At 35.9% G+C, this 14,181-nt stretch overlaps 1 protein-coding gene across 2 annotated transcripts in view; it reads left to right on the top strand.

The window, feature by feature from the left end:
- The window catches only part of GRID2 (glutamate ionotropic receptor delta type subunit 2), a 699,409-nt gene that overhangs the window by 389,372 nt on the left and 295,856 nt on the right, over positions 1–14,181 (top strand). For both annotated transcript variants that reach the window (XM_050338709.1, XM_050338708.1), the window contains exon 3: positions 6,557–6,841. In XM_050338709.1, coding sequence (XP_050194666.1) covers positions 6,557–6,841 — 285 coding nt within the window. The remainder of the gene's footprint in view (positions 1–6,556; positions 6,842–14,181) is intronic.

The raw sequence follows: 14,181 nt of genomic DNA, 5'->3' as shown, positions 1-14,181 counted from the left end.
TTATAGTGCTGTTTCTCTGTCTGATGTGGTAATCTGGCAAGACACATACCCTTTTTGTGCCTCTGTAGAACTGAACAGAAGAGCTTGCAGGAAAAAGTAAATAAATCAGGGCATTTGTCTAAAAAGAGGACTTGTGGAGCCTTCTGTTTGATAGCCTTGCAAGCTGTGCCACTTTGAAGCTCTCTCATTGCATCCTGGAAGAGATGTTGTCAAAATACCTTTTATTATAAATCTTGCTTCCCTCCAAACTTGTGAGACTTCTAGTTTATTTGTTCAAGGCTCAGATGAATTATTAAGTTTTAATGAGATGGATTTAACTTTGCCATAAAGAGATCTGACCCAGAAAAGACTCACAAAATGCTTTTTGATATCAAAAAATTCTAAAATGATTGTGGTGTTTTGTGCAACAAAGATGCAAATATGCTTTCTGGTAATATTTTTTTACTGTTAGATATGAGAAATTTGGATTATTTTTCCCAAACAAAGAAATCCCAAGGCTTAGAAAACACAGCTGTTAAGTCTCAAACACAAGTTTGTTTTACAGTCAGGACAAACTAAAATCCCTTAAAGGTTAATTACAAGTGAATTTAAAATACTGTTAGCAGTCCGAGTTGTGTGTAATGTACTGGCAGGAGGGGAAGATTGACTAATGTTTACAGAGGAGATGTAAATGAAGTGGCATTCTATAACCTTATCAAGAAAAGGAACAGGATAGACTCTCTTATCTGCATTGCAGAGGAGAATATTCTTTAAAATCCAGTCAATAATTCTCCCTTCCCCCTGTCTTATCCTCATTTCCTTCTGAAGGGTTTTCAGGATATATTAAAAATGTGCTGTCACTCTTCTCAAAATAATTCAGTTCTAAGTCAGGGATGAACCACTGTGTTATGAAGGAAAAATAATTTGCAATAGCAGAATTGCTATCCAAAAGTGACTAAAAAGATTTATTGAAAATTTGAGGCCAATCTCACTTGATCATGGGTCTTATAATCACATTTCATTTTGCTTCTTGCATCTGAGATTATGAACACCAAACTGAAAGACCTGTAGTTTATCTGTTTAAACCTCTTGTCAGTTTTCATGGCTAGTTTTTTGTGAATACATTATCTTTCTGCAGTGAATTCATAAAAGTTTTGAGGAGTGTTGTTTAAAGGTGACAAAGACAAAAGAAAATTGCATTTTGGCTAGCATGACCATTTCCTGTGGAGGGAGCAGTATATCTCAGTGAAAGGAATGCAGACTTGAACCTTATTCCTTACACTTTGCAAGAAGGAGTTTGTATGCTATGATCCCTCAGTCTTCATCAGCACCCTGAATCTAAGAAAGGATTTGAGGAGCAACCACCAGCATATTCTCAAAGTAAACAAGAAATAATACCTTATATTTTCAAACCTATGTAGAAGTTCTCATTGCCTAATATCCATTTATAGGTGCTCGAGTCATCCGATATTGTATTTTGCCCCTTGAATCAACTATTTATCCTGATTAGGATGTGGATTAGTACAAATACGATGATGAAAGGGATGATGAATTTCTAGAATGCAATAATAAATCAGCTAATACTCTCTTTATGGCTAATAATGGGGAAAATCTGAGGTTCCTGTGGACTACATTATTCTCCCTGACATCTGACCAGATTGTAGGTTCCTGACCATTTGGATGAAACGGGGAACAAATCTGAGTATCCTTCCAGAGAACATGGATTCATCTGGTGGTGCATTGTACCAGGTCCAAAGAGAGTAAGAAGATAAAAAAAAATGTTTCTGTGGAAAGACAGTACTCCCCTTCTACAGTAACTGATTGAAGGAAAGCTAATTTGGCCCAAGTGTATGGAGTCCTCCTGGTGACAAAGTCCTTGGAGCACTTTCAAAACATAGAGCAGATGCACAAGCAAACAAATTGTTTATGACTCATCACTCTCTGTCCCAAACTGGAGATATCAGTCAAGAGAGGTTTTCTCCCCCAGTTTCACATTCAGATAGCTTTGAAGCATTACTATAATGTGGATAATATGTGGAAAACATCCACGAGCAGTGAGATTGAAAGTATGTGTGCTTTGAAGAGGACATCCAAGGGAATGACGTTGGGGTGTACAAGTCAGGCCAGTGGGACCATGATTCTGGGAGCAGGGTGTAGATCAAATTTCTGTTCACTCAACATCATCTCAGTCAAACAGTACTACAGTTCTGGAAGGAGCCTGGTAGTTTCTAAATTATAGAAGATGAAAAGGATCATAGAATAGATCTCTGATTCTTTAAAGGGATCCTACTCATTCTTTATGCATAGCATTTACCATTTTCAAAAAACGTAACGTTAAGATTTAGTCTGATTTTGTTTAACCAGCAATTTAAGTGGAAAAAAGGTTGGACTGTTATTGAAGTCTACAGAGATTTTATACTTTTTTTTTTTTTAATTTGGCTTGTCAGTTTGTGGTATGTGAGGCTGATGTGTTATGACTTACTCTCAGGAAGAATAAGGGAGAAATAAGTAAGAAAATTCTCAGTTTCATAGCAATAGCTAATTCTCAGTAGCTCAGTTTTTTGGTGCTTCTTATTTATTCCAACATCTGTTTTTAACTTTCTCTTATTTAGAGAATTTTTTTCTTTTCTTTCTAAATTATAGTAACTAGTAGTTATTTAAGGGCTTACCATTGTTTCTATTTTACAGAGAACTCATTTTAAGCACACATTTGTAACCATAGCCATTTAAATTCTGCTTTGCTGGAAGTGCTTGTAGAAGCTGATAGCCTAGATGTAAATTATTTATTTCAAATTGCATTGGCTGTGCTCTTTATTTAAAAAAATAGCATACTAAACACAAAATTACGTTTCTTATTTTCTTTAGATGCCTGCCAAACTAACAAGAGATTTTACTCTAAAAGATTGTTTTTTTGTTACTGGCAATTGGCCCACCAGTGTTGAAAATTCAGTAACTACATTTTGAAAAAAACAAGATAAGCTGAAGAGTTAAACATAATACATGGTGCATGCCAACATGTGCTGTACGTGCTATGTATATATACAATGGAGAAACATTTTAAATTATCTTAGTTTATAGACATTCTTGGTATTCTCTCTAAGCAACATGTAAAATTATGTGATCAGTTTTATTCCTTTAGTTGGTGACGATGCAATTGTCAATAGCATCTGCTATCTGGTGGTTATGAGGGTGAATTAATATCTGGACAACATATGTTTAAATGTAACTTGTGGTAAGAATCAGTATTTTATAAACACTATTACTAATATTCTGTTCCTATTTTGTTAAATTTGAAATAGAGCTGTGTACAAGTCCATTTGAATTTGGTATTTTTACTGTCATGGCTGATGGCTTTACAGACACAGCAATCTTTTTATTTCTTTAGTTGATAGCAAAATAATATTCCTTGATCATACTGGCAGTAGACTAAATACCAGCTCGGAAATACAACCCCTAAGGAGGTTACTGTAAATTAAACTGCAACAGAGTTTTGAATGCCAAGATAGCATTTAAGTATATACATATATATGTATATATGTATATATATGAGTGTGTGAGTTTCTTAACACAGATGGGGCAAATTAGAACTTGGATATTTCAAGCTCAAGAAAGGAATGCAACCAGAATTTCAAATACGTTTGAGTTATTGCTTTAATTGATAAGATACAGTTGAAAGAGTTGGATCACTAGGAAAAAGATTTTATAGAGCTTTTGTTAGTGAGGGGAGAAAAGGCTTAAGAGAACATGCAGATTAAAGTCTTACGGGTTTTATCAATCAACTCTTCTACTGGAGATGACAAAAGTTCTGCTTGGCTGAGGAATATATGAATATTGTACAGGATAGTTTGACATATTGTATAGGCTTTACTTTGAATGTGTATGTATTGTAGTAATTATATTTCTATTCAAAGAATAATCCGGTCAGTTTGGCTCAGAGGTGAACTCTAAACTCACACACTAATTTTCTAGAAAAACCTCTGGGATATCAGTGCTTTCTCCAGCAGCTAACTCTCTGTGTATTAAATAGTCTCTAAGTGTACAGGAGTAAGGTCTATTTGTGAGCATAATTAAATGCATATTGCCCCAATACAGCACACATGATTCTCATAAGCATATCATGGAAGAAAGAGACACTCGGGCAACTTCAGTCCTGAGGCTATTGTAACAAATGTGATGCAGTGTCAAGGGAGAAGATTTTAATCCTTTATTCAGTTTGTTTGCCAGTATTAACATTCGGCCCTGTGGAGCTAAATGTTCCATGCTGTTTTCTTCCCCTTCATGTTTCAACAACAATTTTCATAAAAAAGTGTGTTTCAGACTTCACAGCATTACAGGGAGTGTACTGGGTATTCAGAGTCTGAAAGTCTGCCTGGAAATTTAGAGATTTTTTCAAACGATTTTTGTAATGCAGTTTGACTTTGCTTTATTTTTAAAAGTCATGTTTGAGAGATTGGAGGGTGACACTACATATTTTATTTGAATAGGTGGCATCAGGGCCATAAGAACTTTTTTTTTTTTTTTAATTAAAAGCAGGCTTTTACAAAATATAACGTCAATTTTATTCACATCAATTCTGTCAATATCTGGCAATGTATCAACAAAAAATAGTTTGATTCTCAAGCAGTAGCATTCTCACTGGGATGTGCAACCTAGATATTACAGCCCTTGGTACAGGAAAACCATATCAAGATAGAGATTCAGCAGCTCCCTAAAAATTTAACTTGACAGACCTTTTATCTTCTTGGAAAGTGATGATAAAGGACTGTAACAAGCAGCATAAAAGATGAATAGCTATTAAGATTGTTTTGAAATGTTCCAAATTTTAGAATCTTGTGAGATTCTGATAATTTTTTTGTTCAGTTACCAATCATATTTGTTACTTCTCTGAAAAAGGATACTTGTGATTATTGAAAATATATTACCTTTAACCTTAAGTCCAGACCTGAGCAATGTTCAGAGCATATACAGAGGGAGCACTTTATCCTATGCCAAAACTCTTTGAAACTTCTCTGTAGGAATGCTCTGCCACCCATATTTAACTGCATGAGAGAATTCAAAAGTGTTCACAATGGATGGAACCTCAGCAGCAGCATCAGTAGGCCCTGGGAATCTGCCATTGCATGTTCCAAATCTCTGTATCTCAGAATAATACACTGGCTTTAGGAGGAGGTGGTTCTCTGCACTCATGACCTCTGGTGCTATCCTTTGGCTTCAAAGTCAACCTCCATGTGGGCTTGAATGTGGAACTCCATTCCTCCCAGTGTAAATATTCCCACTGAGATCAATAAGTATTTGGTAAATAGGATGTTATTCACTGTGAGTAAGGGCTATATTATATGAGACAACAGGTTTGGCACTAGAATATGCTTCTGTCTTTTTAAGGGAATATATTCTCACAGGTGAGTTTCTTGGTTTTGCCTACACCTGTTGCAGAATAGTCCTGCAAAATAAGTAATTGTACAGTTTAGTATTAGATATTCATATGCAAATACATATTAGTCTTTACCATCCCCTTACCTAATTTACATGAGTAAATGCAAGTTAACTGCTTGTGTAACTTTGCCAGTGGTTATAAATTGAGTATTTCAAAATTTAGCGTCAGGTGTACCCTGGGGAATTATCCTACAAGTCCATGTTGTTTCTTCATTTGAGCTCTCCAGTCTGCTAGAAACCCAGAATAAACACTTGACTCTGCTTTATTTCACAGGATAACCCTTCAAAATTACAGACATAATAATTATTACTTCCTTTGATATTTATTGATTGCATTGACATTAATCATGATAAACACCTTTAGTATTAGTGTAGATGTCATTAGTATTGTACTTCAGACTGTCTGTTGTAACTCAGCTTTCATTAAAGGACCGGTAGTTACAAGGTGTGATTTTTTACATAGTCAACTTCATGCCTTTCTTATGGAAGTGAGGAAAGTAAATGTAGATAAACTGTTCACTGAATATTGAAAACTTTTTTTTATTTATAAGGTTAGCTTTTTTGGGGGGATTGTTTGTCTTTGAAAGAAAAAGAAGTAACATAAGATTAGTACATATACTTCTTAAAACCCAAAAGCATATCCATTTTTCCTTGGACAAGTTAATGTACATAATCCTATTCAGCTGTCTTGAAAAGTTGACAGCAAGGCTGAGCTGTTATTTCTTCAGACTTTCTCTGTATAATGCAAAGATCCTATTCATGGAGTTGTTGTGCTAGACTTTGAGGAAAGCTTTTCTCCATGAGTGGTCATGTTAATTCCATAGCCGAAATCAGTTCTTAATGTCTCTGAGAAGTGCCAGTGGTGAGTCTTGTTTTTAAGGAAGACATTTTTATTTTTGGACAGGGTAGAGGTCAGTCTTTCAGTTTTCACCACAAGATACATTGAAGTGAATAGACCTTGTGATTTGGTAAATTTTAGGTCTGGATTACTCAATATGAAAAATTTATCCATATTGTACTTGAACCCGTATTGGACTTGACTGAGCCTGTGGTATTTCAACTCCCAGCATCTGTGTTTCAGCAGCAAAATAGGCCCTGTGCACTGAACCATCCTCACCCGAAATATTTCTGTGTTTTCTTACAGCCTGTGACCTGATGAACCAAGGCATCCTTGCCCTCGTCAGCTCCATTGGCTGCACGTCAGCAGGATCCCTGCAGTCACTGGCAGATGCCATGCACATCCCTCACCTCTTCATCCAGCGCTCAACGGCAGGAACACCAAGGAGCGGCTGCGGGCTCACCAGGAGCAACCGCAACGACGACTACACACTCTCCGTCCGCCCCCCGGTCTATTTAAATGATGTCATATTGAGGGTGGTCACAGAATATGCCTGGCAGAAATTCATTATTTTTTACGATAATGACTATGGTAAGTATTTATTTAGCAGGGTGATTTTTGTCAAATCCATAATTCTGTTGAAAGCAGGCACATTACAGCTTTATAGTCTTACAATGGATTATGTTTTGCTTGTGAACATTTATGGTTCTGGCAGCATTTCACAGTACCTCAGAGAAATATATTTCTAAAATCCATTAACATTTACAGATTTATTTATAATGTCTTTGTTAGAGTTACCTGATAAAGGGAGAACTTATCCAGCTTTCTATTCTGCCAGTGTATAAGAAGCATAAAAGCTTTTAGCAAGGTCTCTGGTTTTTTTTTTTTTGGACTGTAGAAATATAAGATGGCAATTCAAGAAGCAGCATGTATGGTTTGCATTCTGTGGATTTGTTTATTGCATGGTGAATCTCTCTTGGCATATACTTGCTGGTCAGAAGCTGAAGCGGTGGTGAATGTAGGTCAGAGGTTTGGCAAGAATGACTTGCTATTCATAAATGCAAAACTTGTTGAAAGAAGTTCTGTAGAGTGAAGAACTTGAGAAGGAGGCCTGAAGAAGACGACAGTCCCTCTTTTTTGAGTTCATTCAGTGTTCCTGAAAGGTGCTGAATTGATGGTTTTTGTGTGATTGAGTAAGTGTGACACAGATGGCAGTGTCACAAGACTGCACCATCCAGCTCGGTGACTCAGCCAATTTTGGAACAGATATTTTCTACAGCTGAGAGGAGAGCTGGACAGATTTCCCCAGTATAGGTGCATTACCTAACTAATTTAATGATCTTTTTTCCTATGGAAAATTACTTTGAAAACAAACATGTTTTCTTCAGATGCATCAAATACTCATAAGTAATCATAAAGGGTTTGGATGAGCACTTTAAAACTTATTTTCAAAGTTAAATTTTTAAGTTATGGAAAAATGCTCACTTCAGCAATTTGCTGTGCATAATATCTGGTTCATTCAGGTCAGGTGTTATTGATTTTTGTACTCTACCTACATAATAAATTCTTAAATTAGAAGGATAGAAAATGATGAATAGGAGAATTCCTCTCAATAACAAAGCAGCACTTAAAAGCTCCAGCCATGGGATAAGGAACACACACACAGACACACACACACAAAAACATTGAAAAAGCTTGCAACTGAGAGTATTTTTGTTAAGAAATTATGAGTTTGTGTATTTAACTACTGGGTAGCTATGAAAACAACTATAATCTTTTCTGCTAAAAGGTGGTTTTTTGCATATATTTTTGAGTGTTAAAGCCTCAAAAAATTATTATTAATATTTTTGAATAATTATTTTCTTAAATACTGGGTTTAAATTATTTGAGTTTCATTATTTAATTTGAGAATGCAGTTCTGACACCATATTATTTTGGTTCTGATTTCTGGGTAAGAACTTAATAATGATGTTACTAACGTAACACTGATGCCTGTCTTCAAGAATGAGTTTCAGACCAGTAGCTCATTCAGTGACACATTATCCTTAGATGTGGCATATGGCAAATATTAAGTCTTTCTACCAGCCTTTATGGCATTCTGAATTCAGTAATCTACAAGTAATGTCCACTGGCCAAGACAGATCAATAATCTGCATGATCAGTGATCATTATCACATTCATCAGGAAAAGGTATAAAAAACTATTCTTCATGTAGCATATACTAAGCAGTCTGTCCACTTTCTGACTAATTGCATGGTTTGGGTATTTTTCAGAAGGTTTGTTTGTTGGTTTTTGGGGTTTTTTTTTTTTTGGGGGGGGGGAGATGTACATATTTTGGTATTAATACAGTGAATAGAATGATTTTAAATGCAGCCTGATTTTTAAATTAACCTACAACTCTGAATAGAGGTGTTACCTGTGCAATGGTACATTTCTTTAAACAGTAATAAATTCTTGATTTCAATAGCCATCCTAGGGCAGCAAGAAATTTCTGTAATCTTGTTTTACTTCCTACAGTTTCTTTATAAAATTCTGTGTTGCTGGTTTCATTGACTATCTATTCCTCCACTTTCAGTGAGGAACAAGAGAGCAGAAGTTTCAGATCACCATCTCTCACCTGAGGCCTCTCTAGTTATTTCCATTGCCATAAGAGTTGTTTGCTGACTCTCCATTCCCTCTTCCTGCTCGTACTGGAATGCCTCCCTAAATTCTTCACTACTCTGTTTCAGGGGAAATCATCAGGCTTGACACTGTGTTTTGCCTGTTCATAATTCTTTTACTCAGGTTTTGATCTATGACAACAGTTTTTCTTGTACACATGATGATATTATTTTCTTAGCGTCCCCTAGAGAGCAATTTTGACAGATTGTTATAAATAGTAACAAATTGTGTCACTGTCTCCACTTTTCCTGCTATTTTATTGATAGACTGAAAGCATTTCCCATATGTTAGTACTGCACAGCTTCTCTTCTCGGGTTTTCTATTGACAGAAGAGGAACTTGCACAGAGGGAGGGGCAAAGAAATTAATGGCATGAAAAGAGGAGCTGGAGTCACTTTTTAATGGATTACAGAGTGAAGAAGTCTGAATTCAGTATTCACCGTGCTTTGAGCAGCAGGCTGGACAATGTGAAGTCCTGAAATCCCATCCAACTCTAAATATTCTATGATTCTGTGATGTTTTAAAAAGCTATTCTTTAGATAGGTCTGTAGATGTGAAATATTTTTAAAAATAAAGCAAAAACTCCAACATCAGTTTGGATTTTATAAAAGAGAGTTGGCCCAAGAACCCCAGAAGACCCTGAGGAAGGGAGCATTACCATTAACTTCAGTGTCTGTTTTAGAAAGGAGTCAAAACTGCTAATGCAGATATGGGGTGGAAGTCCAGGGGTAATCCATTCAGTCCAGTGTCAGTGCAGCTCTGGGTGGTTGCAATTTTCTCTGGAAGATCCTAGTCCCGTTCCTCAGCTTTCTTGAGAGGATCTGCTGCAATGTGAGATTTGGTTTTTTTCTCAGCTCATACAGACCTAAAATAAAATTCTTGTTGGAAGCTTTGCTCAGTTTAACTGCTTACAGCAGTGAATATGAGACATTTTAATATAACATTTAGTATTAAACATTAAAGTAGGTAGGAGTTCAATACTTAGGTTAGAATTCATTTCATATAAGGAAGAGATTATTGGTAAGTTTTGCACACCCTTCTGCAAAACTGATACTTGTGTAAATAGCAATTTCTTGCCCTCGTGGTGTTTTTTCATAAGTGGTGATTGTTCCTTCTCAAGGTGTGTATCACAACTTGAAGTGACGTCTCCATAGCAGTTAATAACACTTGAGGAGTAATGGAATATAGATTCTGATATATATCAATTCTATTTTTTTTATCATTGCTGCCATTTTTCTTGTAAGTTAGAAATCATGAAAATGCTAATGGACCAACTGGTTCCAGCCACCACCAGAATTCCAGTACCTTCCTTTCTGATAAATTATTTTGTATAGTGATTTAAACCAAAATACTTTCGTTGTATTACTGAAATTATTTCCAGTAATAATTTTGCTCTGTGAAGGAAAATGGGCCTTTCATATTAAAAATAAATTTTCCTAAAGCAAAATCAGGATCTTGTCCAAAGGACTGTGCTAAAATATTTCCCTTGCACCTTTAATATGGGCTGCAACCATTTATGTGTCAATTTATCACAATCATAGTTTTTTAATCCTATCAATTGAATTGCTTTTAATTTTTATCTTGCAATCTATCATAGCTTCCTGTCATTACCAGAGAGTTTTTTTATAGTAGAAATGTGTCTTTCTGCAGGCCCGAGAGTAGTTTCCCCAATGTTATCCTCCATAAAACCCCTCAAATTCTTTTTTTTAATAAAGTAGGTGAGTATATTCAGTTTTAACATTTTAACACTACTATACTACTATCTAAATGTTAGAAACTTCCAAGCTACTTAAAGGTTCTTTAGCAACAAAAAAGTTAAGTCTTTGAAGGAAGCAGTTCCTTCATTAAGTCGTAACCATCTTGGTACTGAAGAAACGAGGTAGAAATGCATTTCTGAAATAATTGACATCTAATTTTTTAATTGATTTCTTTTCCGAGTTAAATTGTAGGTAAGCTGACTATTCTAACACAGAGCAAAAGACACCTTGATAATAGTAAAAAAAATATTTTACTACTGTTGACTTAGTTAATCTGAGTAAAGACTTTAGTAAAACCATAGTCTTTTGTCAGTGGTAGAGCCTTGCCAGTAGCAAATGTAAGGCTAACACACAGTAACAATGAGTGAGAATGTGAGAAAAAGGAACTTGAGCAGGCTTAGGTAATGTTTGTTTGTATTTCATTTACTACAATTGTATCTTTACCTTTAGTGTATAAATTCAGATGAACTTCTGAAAATCAGAATGAACCTTCTTTTCCCCCGTCAGTGCTCTCTGCTGGGATGATCTAGATCAAACTGCCAGTGAAGTTAGTTCCCTCGCAGTGAGTGTTTTGTTCCTTCAGGTAAAACAAGTTAAGGCCTGCCCAGGATATGAAATCTGATTTTGTTTAAGGAAATTTAATATGAGGAAATTAAAAGCATTCAAGAACACTTCTGCACTTCTTCAGATGCCATTAAAGACAGTTTTCTTGCGGAGTTAAAGAGTAGGCGGCACAAAATGCGGAAAAATTATGCAGTAGACTGATGCCTTTCTGAAACTGCTATTAAAATTACTATCCACACACTATGCACAAGCCAAATTTACTTCATTTAAGCAGCCAAATTAGCTCCTACTCATTTCATTCTTGACTGCTCAACTCAATCTGTAGGATCACTGTGCAGAATATATCTGTGCATCTCCTCACAAGTAGATATAGAGAGTGGGAAGTTCCTCCACTATGTCTCTGAACTCATCCTTAGGACCATCAGCACCCTTTCAGTGAAGGCATTTTCAGACTGGACACTATAGGTGTATAATTTATACCATTGGAAATTGCAAAGTTTAGATTTGTAAAGAGAGAGACTGACATCTGTAAACATTTTGAGCAAGCTTTGCCAGGTTATTACACCTTTAGGGTTTCAAGTTCAAAGCAAGCAAAATGCAGGTTGAAACAGCAAATCCTACCTCATCCACAGACTGGCACTTGACAATGGTTAGTCCCTAAAAACTAACATGAAAAAGACCCTTGCACTTTAATCACAGAATGAAATAGTAATTTGTGCTTGAAATGTGTGAGCCCAGGCTATATAAGCAGTGTGATTGACCTAGAATCCCAGCATATTGTTGGTTTTTATCTCTGTGATGTATCAACAAGGGACAAGCTTTTGTAATTCATGTTTTACTCTTCAGGCAGTTTACAGTTCACCCTGTTTTCCAGGAATATGTACATACTTTTCTGTAGTAGTAAATTCTTTATGAAGAAACCAGTCAATCATTGCAAGAACATAGCTGTGAATTTTGTGCAATTTACATTGTAGGTATCTCTGCTTTTCTAAGATGAAAGACAGAAAGTCTAGCTGTTTGAAAACATTTATTTTTCATGGTTTTTTGCTACTAAAGCAGATAGAAAGATTCTGCACTTTTTCTCTTGAAAGGTTGAGGGATTTTTTTTTCTTGAGAATTAATTTTATCTTAATCCCTATTCTATTTTATAGTGATAGTAGTAGCGTATTTAAACCCTTATGTATTTTATATTAAGAAGTAATTTCTTCACCTTTCTTCTCTGTCCAAATTTCTGACCTTAACTCTAGGTCTTTCATCCCAGTGTGTCTTTGATATGCACTCATCACTGGAGATTTATGCAATATTTACTGATTCAAGAACTAAGATATCTTTTCTTACGGTTTTTTGACCTTCCTACTTATACTAAAGATATTTGGCAATGTATATTTGCCATTCCCTTAGGTGGTAATTTAATTTTAACCTTTGTAAAGAAGAGAAACAAAGCAACCATGAAGGCTAAGAGATGGATTTGTTCTGTGAGGCTAAAGGAGGCATTCCCATGGCAAACAGAGGTTGAAGAAGTAATTGAGAAGACTTGGCTGGAATGGAAGGGAGCTTAGCAGTAATAAAGAGTTTAGTGGGCATCTGTCTTGAAGAGCCTTCCTCACGGATCTGCCCTCTTGCTCCTTCTGAGAGGCGGGTGCAGAGGGTGTGGTTGTGCTGGCAATGATTGGTTAGAGCACAGTGCTAATAATGCCAAGGTTGTGGGTTTGTTGCCCATAGAGGCCATTCACTTATGAGTTGGACTTGATGACACTTGTGGGTCCCTTCCAACTCAATATTCTGTGATCCATCCTATACAGGGTTTCCGATTATTTCTGCATCAGGAAAGGGTGGAGGCAGTGGTGTGAGTTACCTGATCTCTAAAAAGATATCTCAAGCTCAATCTGAAAGAAGATGTTGGAGAAAGACACAAAATAAAATAGAATCTCAAGAAGGAGAGCAGTGACATTATTCCCATCCCTACCCCAGCAAGGTGGTAGTTTTCAAACAAATTGATTTTAATGCTATAGAATTGGAGTGCTGTTCTTTAAAAATACCACGAAAAAAGGGGATTATACCTGGAACTTTAAAAGGCTAAGCTGCTTGCAAAAAGGCTACCTCTTATACTGTAAGAGGAGTGATATTCTGAGATGATTCCCATCTGTACATACAGGCCTTGGATTTCTAGCATTTTGGTCAAAACCCATATAGAGTAAGTAATCCTGTTGACACTTTACTGCACACATATTTTCCAGAAATAAATATATGATGACCACTGGCATAGATGGGCTTGAAACCATAACATTTTCAAATCATTTAAAGTTTTAATGCAAGTTTGATAAAGGCTCATAAAAGAATTGTGTTCTCTTTAATCGATTGCAAATGGTTATAATTACCCTGAGGCTGTTTTCAGCTGCCTGATGACTATAATATTCTCAAGTCTGTCTCCAGACAGTCTTAAAACTGTTCATTACTCATCTGGCTCTTTGCCAGCTTCCCATACTCATTTACTTCACTGTGCCTCAATAAACATATAATTAATTCAAGCTTATCATTGAACTTTTTTTCCCCATTAGTATTTATTATGTCATTCAGATAAGGAAAGGCACATGTATTTTTCATCTGTGTAACTTTACTGTGTCAGCTTATTATATTGCAAGTTAGCAGCTGTTTGTAAGAACTTCTGTAACAACTTGCTTTTGCTGATTGACATTACCACTGGAAATTAAGTATATATTTTGGTTGACCCTAAAATTATTCAACTTCTGAGATAACTTATGAATTATTCTATAAAATTTCTCCAGTGGAACAATGGACATGCTTCTCCTTTTCAGCTACATAATGGTTGGAGAAACGTATTCCAGGAGCTAAAAGTGAATATGTAGAAAGGCAAGAGAATGTTTGTGACTCCCTTATGTTGCAGTCTTTAAGGATGGAATGGATAAAGCATTCAAAGGCTTGGTCTGAC

This window comes from Myiozetetes cayanensis, unplaced genomic scaffold (genome assembly GCF_022539395.1).
Source record: "Myiozetetes cayanensis isolate MyiCay16 unplaced genomic scaffold, myiCay2020 scf7, whole genome shotgun sequence".
Taxonomy (NCBI): Eukaryota; Metazoa; Chordata; class Aves; order Passeriformes; family Tyrannidae; genus Myiozetetes; species Myiozetetes cayanensis.
Note: the sequence above shows the minus strand (reverse complement) of the source record. Positions and strands in the feature narration are given on the sequence as shown.